The 15,231-nt window shown below is 32.9% G+C and overlaps 1 protein-coding gene across 1 annotated transcript; it reads right to left on the bottom strand.

Moving 5' to 3' along the window:
- Positions 7,439–9,509, bottom strand: LOC109710455 (protein PIN-LIKES 2-like). The gene is made up of 2 exons (XM_020233023.1): positions 9,359–9,509; positions 7,439–8,975 (listed from the first exon to the last, which is right to left on the bottom strand). The coding sequence occupies exon 2, from the start codon at positions 8,936–8,938 to the stop codon at positions 7,586–7,588; it is 1,353 nt and encodes a 450-aa protein (XP_020088612.1). The 5' UTR covers positions 8,939–8,975; positions 9,359–9,509; the 3' UTR covers positions 7,439–7,585.

Genomic DNA, 15,231 nt, shown 5'->3' with positions numbered 1-15,231 from the left:
AATTATGATGAATCATAATTAAGTTTCAAATTTCAAAGTAAATGTGAATTAAATTTTGATGCTTTTAGTTTAAACAATAAAGTTAAATTTTAAATTTATTAGAACTCAAAAAATATAAAAACATAATATAGGATCTTGTAGATATTTTCTAATATAATATAACATAAAAATTTATAAAATATAATTTTTATTGTAAATTTTTATTGTAATTTTTATTGTAAATTTTATTGTAAATTTTAAATTTTTGTAGTATCCACTATCTCCCAATTAAATAACTAAAAATAAATTATGTTTGAAAAATATAATGATTAAAAAATAAACCTATCAAATCGATTTTAAATTTTAAGTTTGCTTCATAATTTCAAACGTGAATCCAAATTTAAATTTAAAATTTAAAATTGATTTAAAATTTTAATATTTGGCTCTTTAAATAGATTGTTTTAAAATAAAAATAATTAATTAATTTGAAAATATATCAAATTTGAAAGATAGATGAGTAGATAAATAAATCTATATTTCCAATAACTATTTATATTCAAATCATGGATTCAAAATTAGTTTTAAATTTTGAATTTTGTTCAAAAATTTAAATTTGAATTTATTAACTTAAAATTTATACTTTAGATCGAATTTTTAAAATTTGTACACACATTAAAAAGAATTGTATATTATAAAATACATATGAGAAATATTTACAGTATAACTAAATTAAAAATAATAAACTTTTCCGAAGATAAATTAAAATTAAAAATTTTTTTGATAAATAGACTTGTACCATAAATAACTATTTAAATTTAAAATATAAATATAAATTTTATTTAATTTAATGTAACGTATATGGCAAGTGCAATGTAACTGGTCTCCTTTTATTTCTGTGTTTTGGCACTACACGCCATGGCATCAATGATTGGAGAGCTGCGCAATTCGATTTTAGAATAATACCCCTCTAAAGATACATATTTAAACATTCTACATTAATTTTATTATATTAATATTAATTAAAAAAAGTGTAAAAGTGTATTGAGATCTCTCAACTAAATATTAATTAAAAAATGTGTAAAAGTGTATTGAGATCCCTCAACTATAGGTAATTTTAGAAGGGGGCCTTGGACAATTTCTTTTACATATCGTAGCAAAGTTTTATAATCCTAGATTTATCAATATAGAGTTTTAATTATCAATTTTAACCTTCAAAATCGAGTACTGTTATAAATAACAGTTAATTTAGAAACATTTTCAGAATTTGAAAATTAGTGTCTCTTTAAAATGATGAGAAAAGCTAATATAAAAATGTTAGAAATAAAAAAATAATGTAGTATATTTTAAAATATATTTGTCTTATGGTACAGTAGTTGTTTTATAGGAGAAAATTAAACTAATCGCACCACTGGTCTCGAATAGGGACGAGTGCGCTTTGTTTCTTGTCGAGTCAGGGCGGATTCAGAACAAATTAATTTTTTTTTCTTTTTTTAGGCCCCTAACTTACCACTTTAGCAGAACGAGGCGAATCAAAAAAAGAAAAAGGTCTCCAACTTTTCGCTCTATTTTTTATTTTGGAAAATCAGGACTTTATATTTTTCTATCTTTTTATTTTCACTTACCGCCCCATCTAAGATGGATCAGAGCAAGAGCTCAACAAACCGGCATCCATTTCCATCCCTAGTCTCCAACATTTTTTTTTCGATTTTTTATTTTGATATCCTACCTCTTTTTTCTTGCTATTAAGTCCCCAACTTTTAATTTTTATTTTGATTAAATATATGGGGCAAAAAATACCGTAAATTCTAATTAAAATGCCACATAGTAAAATTTAGTTCTGATATAATTCGGAGTAACAAATATTGTTCGGTGTCCAAAGAGAGATTTTGACTGCAAGGAATTTAATTGTAAAATAAAAAAGATTGAGAGCTAAAATAAAAAATTCACGAGGACTAGTGGTATAATTAACCGAAATAATAAATAAAAATAAACTATAAACATCTCTATCATGAAAATAAGAAGGATTATTGGCTTGTGCTTATTAGGGTAAGATTGATGTCACTTCACATGTTTAGATATATCCTATCAATATCTTAAAAAAAATAAATAAATAATATGTATATCCTATTCATTCAGAAACAAGCTTAGATCTAAATATTTAAATTACTAATATATCTATCTATCGATGCGTATTCATAGCATAAAACACAAATATTTACTATATTATATGTTTATAATAAAAATACAAAATATTTAATAGTTACATATATGTATTAATTATTCTAAACCAAATAGAACCACTACTCTAAACACGAAAAACAACATAATAGTTAAAATTATATTAATAAATCCAAATACATATAAACACATCTATGTCTATATCTATCTATCTATACTCTATACTTATACTTACTTACTTATACTATACTTACTTACTACTACATTAAACGAGGGTTTGGAAGGACCATGGGGTGACACGTGTCCCCCGAACCCTCCCCTACTCTCTCTCCTAATATATATTCCGTAATGATAGCGGTAGGTATATATATAACTCTATATACTATATAATCAGATAGTATAGTGAATATATAGTAATATATTATGGGTTTTAAAATTTTATAGTATAAAATTTTAAATTTTCAATATCAAAATTTGAAATTTTGATACTTTCAAATTTCAAAGTTTTAATTTCCAAAATTTAAATTACAAATTTTAATTTTTAATATATAATATTTATTTCTAAATTTTAAACTTCAAAATTTAGAATTTGAAATTGCTAAACTCTATAAAATTAATTAACTAATATATTAATAATTAATTGTATCTAATATAAATAATTAATATTTTTAATAATACACGTAATAAATCGCATAATAAAATCTAATATGATCAATGTATAAAAAAATACATAATTTAAATTTGACGAGTAAGATTTTAGAGAATATAGTACGTTATGTATATATATAGAGAGTTGGACTGGGCTACTATTAGTAGCAAAATTTCATTGTTGCTACCAATTTTTTAGCCTTTGGATTAACTTTTTTTTTATTATTTCTAACTATTGGATTAAATACTATAACCCAGTGGGGACCACTCAACCCTAGGGGACACTCAACTCTAACCGAGAATATCATCCTGACCCTACAAATTTTCATCTAAGGGTTAAAAACTTGATAGCAAAAAGAGCGTTTTACTATTAATAGTAATTCCAGCTAATGCGGCTATATATATAATTAATTAATTTTATTAAACAAATTCTTCTATTATTTTATTTCCCTTCTATTTATTAATTTCTTAAATTATTATTTATCTCAAATTTTTTTCACATAAATCTTTATAAAATAAGTTATTGTTTTAATAATTTTTATTTAAATAAAATTAACTATTAAATTATTTTTATATAACTTTATTTAATTAATAATTAGACTCATAAAATTATATAAAAAAAATAAAAAACTAAAATTTATTATAAAAATATTTTTATATCCGCAGCATCGCGCGGGTATTTCACTAGTATGATATAATGGGATAATTTCATACAGTCCTTGTAAATATCATAATTAGTTAATTTGGATTCGGAAAAAATTCGGTACAAGTATAATTCGGATAAAATTCGTCTTCTAATTTTTAAATTCGTTGAAAAATATAGCTAAAAAGCAGATTCACCAATTATTCGGGTACGTGATTTATACAGATATTATACGTTCACCAATTAAAAATTGGGGATAAAAAATTCGGCTATTAAGTTAAGTTTTTAAAAAATATTTTGTGTGTGAATAAATATTATGATGAGATAAAGATTGGATAGTGTAGATATTATATGGAAAGATATATAGATATTATATGCGAATGCATTAAGATATGTTCTATATTTGAGAAACGCATAAGATATTTTGGTGGTATTACTTTGAATATTTTACTAAAAAAATTTTAAAATATAAAATTATATTTAATTAACAATTTAGTTTTGCTTAGGTGGGTATTAAATCTTTTTAGTAATATTTTACGTGATTGGCGCAAGTATTACGTGTGAGAAAGAAAATATTTGAAAAACACGTAAATAGGATATAACGGATATTTTAATTGATGACGCGTTTGAGAAAACGTGTGTGAGAAACAAAATATTTAAGGAACCCCGTAGATATGATATAATGGATATTTTAAGTTATGACAGGAATTACGTTTGAGAAAATGCGTAGATATTTGTAAAATGCGTAGATATGAGATAACGGATATTGAGGATATTTTGGTTAAGAAAAGTGAGAGATAGTAAAAATTTAAGATCTATATTTGAGAATAAATTATTATTTAAAATTTAAGATCTATATTTGAGAATAAATTATTATTTGAAAAATTATTGAAACAAATGGTTGCAAATTACTGGACATGAAAATATTAGTAGAAAAGATAAAGGTATTTTTGGAAAGAGGAAAAAATTTAAAACTCACGCTTTTATAAGTAGTATAGATAAAAATAAAGAGTTACACAATTAAGCTAATTAAGTAAAAAAAAAATAGCAAACTATATTGTGCCTCAAAATAAATAAATAAATAATTAAGTAAATAAGAGATTAAGATAGTCCATAAAAAATTAAACTTTTTCGATAGACTGATTTTTTTTTTTTTTTAAGGGAAGAATAGGGCGAACGTTTTGAAAAAGGATTTTTTTTTTTTTTTTTTTTTTTTTTTTTTTTTTTTTTTTTTTTTTTTTTTTTTTTTTTTTTTTTTTTATCATCATGTATCTGAAAAGGCCCGCGAGCCACGAGGCTCGCGACCCTTGAGCGCAGGCGCGCGCGCGAGTGCAGGCCCTGCCGCGAGCGTAGGCCCAGGCGCGGTGCAGGCCCAAGGCCCTTTTTTTTGAAGGAATTATTCACGATTCGCGAATAATTATTTTTCCTCAAAAAATCGCGTTTTTTTTCTGAATTTTTCAGAAAAATACGGAAACAGCTCTTTAATTCATTTTTTCAAAAAATCGCGAATAATTCGCGAATAATTCGCAAATTAACTAACCATCGTAAATATATCGAATAACACATTTATCCCTACAAAGTTCAAGTTTTCATATTTGTCCCTCAAAAGTCTTAATAATTTCAAATTTATTCTTATTGTTAGTGTCCATTAAAAAATATAATTAACTACAGATAAAATATTTAACCTGGTTAGTGAGTGAGGTAAATTTACCTTTTTATCCCTCAGATATGATACCTTTTCTCTTAATCAAAAGTCTAATTCAATTAAAACCCTACTAATGAAAACTCTAGGTTCTTCTTCTTTCTCTTCTTTTCCTCTTCCTCTATCTTTTCCTCTGTTGGGAATCCGGTACTCGCCCCGGTACCGGATCTCGTGAATCCGCAACCCGCTCCGATACCGACTGCTGTGGATCCGGTATCGATTGTTGGGATTTCGCAACGGAAGCGTCGAATCGGGTTTTTACCATAAACCCGTCTCCTCAGCAAAAGCTGATACAATCATAAAAGAGAGAAATACCAAAAAACAGAAAATATGCGAGTAAAATAAGATTCATTAAATAAGAGAAGATTACACCTGACTCCTCTTCTGCACAGAGTAGCTACAACCCGAGCCCTCTTTCTGAATCTTTTCTACCCTTCTCTCGTATTCTATAAACCCATAAAGAAGACAATCCTTCACATGCACCCGTGCACTAGGTGCACTCAAAGCATAATTAAATAACTCTCTCTCTCTCTTTTTCTCTCTCTGGTATGGCAACCCAAGAGACTCTCTCTCTCTCTCTCCCGTACTTCACATCAAAAGCAAACCCACAAAGAGCTATTTATAAGGCTCCACTAAAACGTACCCCAATCCTAATATATTTAGGATTTCTACTCCAATTAATATCTAAATCTATCTTAATTAATTTCTAATAGATTTAAATATTAATCCTAATCTAGTTAGGTTTATCATCTAATTAATATTTAAATCTTAATTTATCTCAAACAGATTTAAATATTAATTCTTATCCAAATAGGATTTAACTACAAATCTAACCAAATCCTAACATCCTCATTTAGTTTCGAACTCATAATTAGGGTTTATCTATCCCCATTCATCCACCACGGGTGTTATTTCGCCCACGTTGAGCGCCGAGGAATTAGTAATAGATAGGTAAAGAAAAAAACAGGGAGTGAGAGAAGAGGTAGAGAAGAAGTTATAACAATAGTGGATTGGATTAATTTTTATACAGGAAGAGATGATAATTAGAAATTTTTTTATGAGAATAATTCTACATGATTCTAATAGTTGTGATTTTTGAAGGGACATATTGTGATGACAAAAGTGACATTTTACTTACTTTTCGTTATAAAATAAATAGTGAGCTAATAATAACAAAACATAGAGACAAATATGAACATCACTCGACTTTTGAAAGGATAAATCTAAAAACTTGAACTTTTCATGAATATATCTGCTATTCGATATGTTTATAAGCTGTATAAAATTATCCCTAATATAACTGTATAAAATATATACAATTAGTGACATAGCATACATCAAAAGTCTAAAACATATGCACCTACTATATTGTAGTTAAAACTTATTATACATAATAAGTCTGAAATATTATATTGAAAAAACAAGTATTAAGTTTTTAAATCTCTTATAAGTTTTTCTATTTTTTCTTTTTATTTTAACTGCTGATGGTTGGGTATTTTACTGGACCCTTATCCGGGTAAGGGTCCGGTTCCGGGTTTGGATAAGCTATTCCGAATCTTGCCCACCAAAGGATTGTGTCTGGGTCGGATATGAATATAAGGTATCATAGGGTATTAGGACTCACACCGGAAATTTCAATGGGTAATTTTTCTTACCTATATACTGTCTACTTTTAATCGGGTCCAAGTCAGGTACGAGTATTTTGGACAACTCTAGCAGGAGATCCGTTAAGATCCAATATAATGTCTCTTCCCCTCCACAAGGCTAAGAAAAATTTTACCATTGTATCACTTATTTGTCTCTGATATGTATGGTTCCTTTTCCCGTTACACAAAATTATTTTAAATACTTTTTCTAGAAGGGTTAATTGTATACCGGTCCCCGCAAACATAGTGAATTATAAATATATTTTTGTATTTCAACTTTCATAAATTATCTCTTCAAAAATTCTAATGTTTTCGGATATGTCCCTCTGGTTTGTTACCGTTAAAGAACCGTTAGAAAACTATTTATATTTTCAATTCTACCATCACAAATGTATCCCTCCAAAAGTTTAACAATATTATATAAGAGGGGTAAAAATGGCAAACATTAATCCGGGTAAAAAAAACTTTTCTAATGGATTCTAACGACAGGGACATATATGAAAACATTAGAATTTTTGCAGGGATAACTTAATAAAAGTTGAACTTTATAGGAATATACCTACAATTCATAATGCTTGCGGGGACTTGTATGCAATTAACTCTTTCTAGAAATATATCACTAGTTGATCCTGTAATCCTGTGTAAGCATTAGGAGTGTTTGGTCAATGAAATTGCAAATAAAACATAGGTACAGATGCATATAATTAAGATATAGCAGTTGATTTTCATTACATGCATTTTGTTCAGCGGATATAGTAGAAAACGCTGCAAGTATGATACCATACCACCTCAGATGTAGGCAAGCAGATTGAAGTAGACGACGATATAAGCAGAGAGCGACACCACTGCACACACATGCTGCCAGAACAAGAGCGCCGAAGCTTCCTTCACTGCATATCCCCGCAAGCTGGCGATAGCCCCCAATAGAATGGCGGTCGGAGTTGTATATTGCAGCAGAAGCACGAAACGATACATTTTATCTCCAACAATCAGGATATTCAATTTATCGGCCAAAGCTACTACGCCGATTCCAATAAAAGGAAGAATTAATAGCCTTGCGACGGTGATTCCGATAGTCGTCCTTAGCCCGAGAGATGAATCGTTGGGGCCTTCCGCAAGCATTCCTCCCAATATAAGCATCACCGACGGAATGAGGGCTTCTGCCAATATCGCCAAACTATCTGTGAAGAATGAGAGCGGGGCATCGCTGCCAAATACGAAATTCCGAAATATAGGCACCGTCCCGACAATAAGGGCTAAGAAAGAAGCAATCGTGGGTGGTTGAAGAATTTGTATAATCGGCGTCTTCTCGGCTACGATTCTAATCCGTCTTACAACCTTCGGCTCGGCCAAGCACCTAAGAGACTTGGGACTACTGGGCCCGGCACCTCCAGTGATCCCCTCCTCGCTCAAGTCAAAATCAGGGAACGTGTTTAGAGAAGATCCCGAGACGCTCATGAAGACTCTGGCGATAAAGGGCGTCTTTGAGCTCTCGGTCTCTTTATCGTTCATGCCCGGCCACTCAGCTTCCTGAAGAAGAGGCCGACTTATATCGCCGATGGGCTCCTGTGCTGCGTGTATCTCGTTTTCGTCCGCGACTACCTCGTAATACTCCATGGGCGGCTCCATCATGTGGTAGACCAAGGTATAGACAAGGATCACGGCGACCCATTGAGCGAAGGAGAGGTAAGCGATGCCCGTTCTCTGGCAGTTGGGACCGAACGGCTGGTCTAAGGTGTCACAGAGTGAGCCAATTATGGCGATGGGGAGATTACCCGTGTTTCCAAATCCGGTCATGATCACGGTGAACCGAAAGAACTGCGGCGGAGGGCGGCATACGACGGCCACGACATACCCAAGAGCGCATCCGATCACCGTGCTGAGGAGCACATTGACGGGGACGAACCACCACAAAAGGACTTCTTTCAAAGTGATGGATTCGCCCAATTGGACGAAGATGAGGCACGGCAGGAAGAGCGCGAAGATGAGCTTGCTCAAGAGCTTGAAAGTGGCTCTCGGAATGACCCGGGTTTTCGGGTGGCCGAGTATGAGGCCGATCACCGTGAGGCTCAAGAGTTTCAGGATCGGCTCGACCGCCGCTTCCCAATTGCTCTTCGGGCCGCTGACCGCTAGTTGATCCATTTTCTTATCGCAAATTCTAGATATGGATCTTCAAGATCTAGCAAACAAAAGCAACTCATATATCAGCTAAATCTATAGATACACCATTGACACATATTATCAAACACCAGGTAGGTTACACCAGATCTTACAAAAACAACACAAACCCTCCAAAGAAGAGCAAGATCCACGAATGGGTATTCAACAAATCAACACAATAATTACTATAACATCTCTTATTGCAAATTCGGGTTTCATCAAATCTCAAAATAAGCTAATTTACACCATTGCCGCGCAGTATCAAACACATGGTGGGTTATCAACAAAAGTAACGAAAGAACTACAAATGAGTACTTAAAAAATCACATAATATTCGACAAAACAACAAGAAATCACCCAAAAAAATCGAAAAAAAGAGATTTTTCTCGACATGTTGGGTACCTCGTGAAGCGTAGAAACAAGAAGCTGCTGCTGCAGGAGAAAGCAGGGGCACAGGAACTGCGTTGGAGATTTTTTAAGGTTTGCTATCCACAGCCGCGCGTTTTAAGAGAAGCGGGGCCGCGGGATCCCACGACCTACAGTTGAGGGGTATCCATGCATTTATATCTTAGAAAATTGGCCAATTTGCATAAAAAATCCTCCAGTTTCGAGATTTTGCAAAAGTCGGATATTTTTTTTAATTTTACAGATGCGGTTCGGTTTTTTTAATAAGATGACCAAACTGCTTCTTTTTTTCTTTTTTTTTCTTTTTTTTTTTTCAAAATACACAAAAAGTATTTAACTATATGATATTTTGAAATAACGCTCTCAACTTCATTATTACTTTTTATCTAGCCTTGTATTATTGCTCCCAGCCGGTTTTTTTTTGACCGCTGACTCGGTTGAAACCCTCCTTTGGGAAGCGCGCTAGGAGGATGGGTGACTACGAATAATGACTCTCGAAATTTGTGCCCACTGCTGAATTAAGTGATTTGACCTAGGAAGGATCGGATCACCCAAGAGCCAAACCATAGGTATTGAAGTGAGGAGCCGAATCCAAATCTAAAAAAGTTCGGCATAAAAAGGAAAGTAAATTTACAAACAAATTTGTAAAAATCACAAAACTCCGCAACCGGAACTAATTACTAAACCATTCCCCGATGGTAGCGGTTTGATGGATTCAATAATTTCTCGATAGACAAAAGTAAGAAAATAGGTGCCCAATGCCAATTTCTCGCCGTTAGCCAAAGTAACAGCGATCGGAATAAAATCTCGATTAATTTTCTCTCAGTGGGTACAGATAAGATTATGACAATGCCGATAAAGAAGAAATACGGTGTGTTCCTTCCTGGTAACCGGAGCAGGGGACTGATCTAAGAACCGGCGGATAAATTTGTTATAGGCAAGCTCTGCCTTTGGGTCAAGATAGACCTCAAAATCATCCACTCCATCAGGGTTGTAGGCCATCGAAATAGTAACACCATGAGGACGGAGACCAATTATCGCTGCCATATCCAAAAGAGTTGGTGTGAAGGGTCCCGATCTGAAAAGAGAAGTGTTGAAAACAGGAGACTAGAAGCACAAAGCTGTAGCGATAAGAAGGTTGTCGACCTGGGGAGAAGTTTTCGAAAGTTGGATGGCTTCGTAAATTCCAACTTCACGCCATAGATTAGAATAAGATTCTTCGACTCACTCTAGCCATGCCAAGTAAGCGTTTGAAACACTAGGCCAAATTCGAAGGTTTTTCCCTGATGACTTCGAGGCGTACCAAGAATGCAAATAAATGGTATCAACCATTAAGGAAAGACCATCAGCCGATAAAGGAAATTCTCATGAGCAAGGGTTTCAACGAAAGAAGGATCGAGCACAGGTCAAGAAGGATCCGATTCGACATATGACTTAAAGAGGCTATATTTAAGAAAAGGAGACGAAGGAAGAGGAGGAGTCAGCACCATTGAAAGAAAACAGAGGCGTGAGAAAGAGAAATCTCAGATTGAGGGAGAATCACGAAGACGAAGAGGTTTGAAAGAGGAAACCTTAGATAAAGGAGCAAGAGAAAGAGGCGAGAAAGGCGAAGCGTAAAAGTAGCAAAGGAGCTGTCGGATGGAATTCCGAAAAATAGTCTTAATGGTGAAAAGACAGCAATTATAAATGACCTAATTAATGCCTCAGAAGAGACAAAAAGAACGTGGGAGATCGTGGCCGTCAAAAGTGAAAGGACGGCTCGGAGGAGGCGACGGTATAAGGCGATTTGAAGTAATGACCATGAAGTCCAAGCCGCTAGAGAAGATTACGCCCGCCACCGAACTGATCATTCGAAAGCTGTCAAGGGAGCAATTATTAGCACCAAACAAATTGCGCCATGTGGTAAATCGGGGTGCACCGCAGGCATGACCTTTGAAGCTAGGGACAAGTAACATATGGTGCAACAGGAACAGAGAAAGAGTCACAGCAAACCGTAAAGTAGTTAAAGCTCATGCCGTTAAGATCGGCTAGTAGTGGCCCACGAAATTAGAGATGTGGTCGATCATGAGGATTACTGAATAAAAACAGCCGGATTATAAATAGATAATAAACGCTTGACAGAGAGATCTTTTTCTCCTGTGAACGAGAAGATCAATATTTACTTTCCACGCATTTGACTGCTTTTCAGGAGTAGTCTATATGTAATCCTTTTATTTTCCTACATTTACTGCATTTTCTAGAAATAGTCCGTAGTTTAGATTTTTCTCTGAGATTGCACACCATAGCGGCACACGTCTTTCTTATAAATATTTTCTGATTCCGAGCAATATATAAACTTTTCGACTCTTTAGCCGAATAGAAAAATATTGTGCTATTTCTTGACTCGACTGATCCAGTTGAATCGAGCTTGCTGTGTGAATTGAACTGGACTAATTCGATCTCTCATCAGCTAAATTGCTTGATCCAACAGTGGGCGCAAGTTTGGTAGCCGCTCGTCCTCCTAACGCGCTTCCCAAAGAAAGGTTTTGACCGAATCGGCAGTCAAAGAAATCGGCTCGCAACAATTAGTTATCACTTATTTATCAAAATTTAATAAAATTAATAAATTTTCTAAAATTATTCTGATCAAATCTATAATTTACTTGATTAAGATCACTCAACTGCAAGAGATCAAAAATGGAGAGAATGTGAATCCCAAAAAATTAAAGTTGAAGGGGGTATTTTCCAATTTTAATATTTTTAAATCTTTTTTTTGCTAGAAAATAAATTAAAATTTGATGGAATCATCAATAAATTTCTAAAATTTTTATCTTGCTTAACTAAATTATCTACTTTCTTTAAAAAATAACTAAAGTTGAGAAAGTATAAGTAAAACAACTAATTTGATGGGGCCATTTAAAAATTGGGTATAGTTGAGGGTTCTCCCTACATTTTTTTACATTTCTTATCACTTTTCTTTAGCACGAGTACACCTGTACATGGCATCAATGATTGGAGAGCTTGGGCAATGCGATTTTACAATAATACCCTTTGAAAGATACATATTTATACATTTTACGCTAATTTTCTTCTATTAATATTAATAATAAAAGTGTAAAAGTGTAAAAGTGTAGTGAGACCCCTCAACTATAGGTAATTTTGAAACAGGGACCTCAACTTTGCATTATTTTTATATATATCAGATAATTTTTTTTTTACTTATCCTACCAAAGTTTTATAACTGTAGATTTTTCAATGTAGAGTTTTAATTATCAATTTTGACCCTCCAAATTTATAAATTTATCTCACGCGATGGACTACTGTTATAAATAATAGTTAATTTAGAAACTTTTTCAGACTTTAAAAATTAGTGTCTTTTTAAAATGACAAGAAAAGCTAATACAAAAATATTCAAAATAAAAAATAATGTCAGTATACTTTAAAATATATTTGTTCGATGGTACAGTAATTATTTTATAGGATAAAATTTAACTAATTGCACCACTAATCTCAAATAGAGATGTAAATGGGGCGATTTTTTTTTTTCCTGCTATTTTTAGGCCCCCACTTACCACTTCTTTTGGGTCAGGTCAGGGTAGGAGCAAGTTTTAACTGATCAAGATGAATCAAAATAAGAAAAGGGTCTTCAACTTTTTGCTCTATTTTTTTTTTCGAAGACTTAGGACGAATTTATATTTTTTTTACATTTTTAGTTTTTATTTACTACCTCATCTAGGAAGGATCGGAGCGAGAGCTTAACCAACCTGCATCCATTTGCATCCCTAGTCTTAAATTTTTTTTTTTCTTTGATTTTTTATTTTGATCTCTGGCCTCTTTTTTTTTTCTATTAAGTACTCAACTTTTAAATTTTATTTTGATTAAATATTTAGGGCAAAAAATATCGTTAATTCTAATAAAAGTGCTAAATTGAGTTATGATATAATATGGAGTAACAAATATTATTTGGGGTCCAGAGGGAGATTTTGACTGCAAGGGATTTAATTGTAAAATAAAAAGGATTGAGACCAAAAATAAAAAAGTCACGAGGACCAGTGGTATAATTAACCAAAGTTTATAAAAATAAAAAGTAAACATCTCTATCATGAAAAGAAGGGTAATACAGGTGCTTATTATGACAAGAGGAAATGTCACTTCACATATGGAAAAATCTTAGTTAGATATACTGTATCCACATCTTAAAGGAAATAAATAAAAAATATATATCTTATTTATTCAACAAACAAGTTTAGATCTAGATATTTAAATTACTAAAATATCTATCCGCCTTATGTGAACGAGTTTGAGTAGTGATTACACGCTCGTATACTGTCTGCTTAAGATTAAATACGTGCAAGATATGAATCGAATCTAGGTGGCATACGGATATCTATATGTGTATTCTTGGCATAAAACATAAATATTTATTATATTATAGGTTCAAAATAAAATACAAAATATTCAATTGTTACCCATGTATTAATATTAATTATTCTGAAGCAAATATAACCACTATTCTAAACATATAAAACGACATAATGGTTAAAATTATATTGGTAAATCAACACATAAAATATAATGCAATAATTTCATACAACTCCCTGTAAATGTATCGAATAGCCGATGTACACGAACAAAGTTGAAGTTTTCATACTTATCCCTCAAAAAGTCGTAACAGTTTCAAATATATCCCTATTGTTAGTGTCTGTTATATTTGGTTTAGATTTGTAGTTATCTAAATTGGAGTTAAATCCTAATCTAATTAGGATTATATATAATTTAGATTTAATTGGCATATATGGATTATAATTAGGAGTATAATTCTAATTGAATTAGAATTAGACTCTAATTAGAAGACATGTATTATATATACATGTTACGGCCAAGTTAATGAAGCGCGACCAAATTAAGAGCCATGCAAAATTAATTAAGTTATTGGTGGCCTGCCGTGCTCTAATTAGAGGCAAGCTCTAATGACGCCGCATCTATGCTAATTCTGTACGGTGGCAGCAACATGAGCCGAGGGAGTTGGAGCTCTAATTAGTTGAGTATCTGAGGAGGAGCCGCACATGCCATGCTAATTAATTAAGGTGTTGTTTTGCCGGTGACTAATTAGAGGCCATGCACTAATTAATTAAGGCTGCGTACCGGTGGTGAGAGAGAAGCAAATTCTTTTGGGAGTCCGTACCGGTGAAGGAGCCGTATGCACTAATTAGTGCTAATTTGGAATCCGTCTAGATTGGGTTGAGAGAAGCTCTTTTCGGAGTTGCTTGTTGCGGCGTTTCGGATCTAATTAAGCTTTGGGTTCTTTTGAGAGATATTCTTTGTACTCCGCCTTTTCGACATTAATAAAATATTTGCTCCGTCTTCGCCCGTGGACGTAGACCGTTGGCCGAACCACGTAATTATCGGTGTGTTCTTTCCGCTTATCTTTTCTTTTCTTGCATTAAATTATTTTCTGGATCTATTTTTCGCCGTTCCGATTTTAACAAACTGGTATCAGAGCCTTTCTATTCCCTTTGAGGATTAAGATGACGACGAAGTTCGAGATTCAGAAATTTGACAGGACCAACAGTTTCGCATTATGGCAAGTCAAGATGCGTGCTATATTGACGCAGCAAGAATTGCAGAAGGCACTGTTGGGAAAAGAAAAGATGCCCGATTCGTTAACGACAGAGCAGAAGGAGGAGATTGATGACAAAGCTCTTACGGCAATACAAGTATGTTTATCCGATGAGGTATTGCGCGAGGTCTGGGATGAAAAGACCGCTGCAGGGCTTTGGCTTAAATTGTAGTCTCTCTATATGACGAAATCTCTGACCAACAAGTTATATTTGAAGCAACGTCTCTTCATGTTGCGCATGGCGGAAGGTACCTCTATTAAGTCGCATTTA

Source organism: Ananas comosus, linkage group 5 (assembly GCF_001540865.1).
Source record: "Ananas comosus cultivar F153 linkage group 5, ASM154086v1, whole genome shotgun sequence".
NCBI lineage: Eukaryota > Viridiplantae > Streptophyta > Magnoliopsida > Poales > Bromeliaceae > Ananas > Ananas comosus.
This window is presented reverse-complemented; position numbering and strand designations above follow the sequence as displayed.

Bases quoted from the DNA above. Each gene is read 5' to 3' on its own strand.
- LOC109710455 (XM_020233023.1), bottom strand. From the start codon at position 8,938: ATGGATCAACTAGCGGTCAGCGGCCCGAAGAGCAATTGGGAAGCGGCG.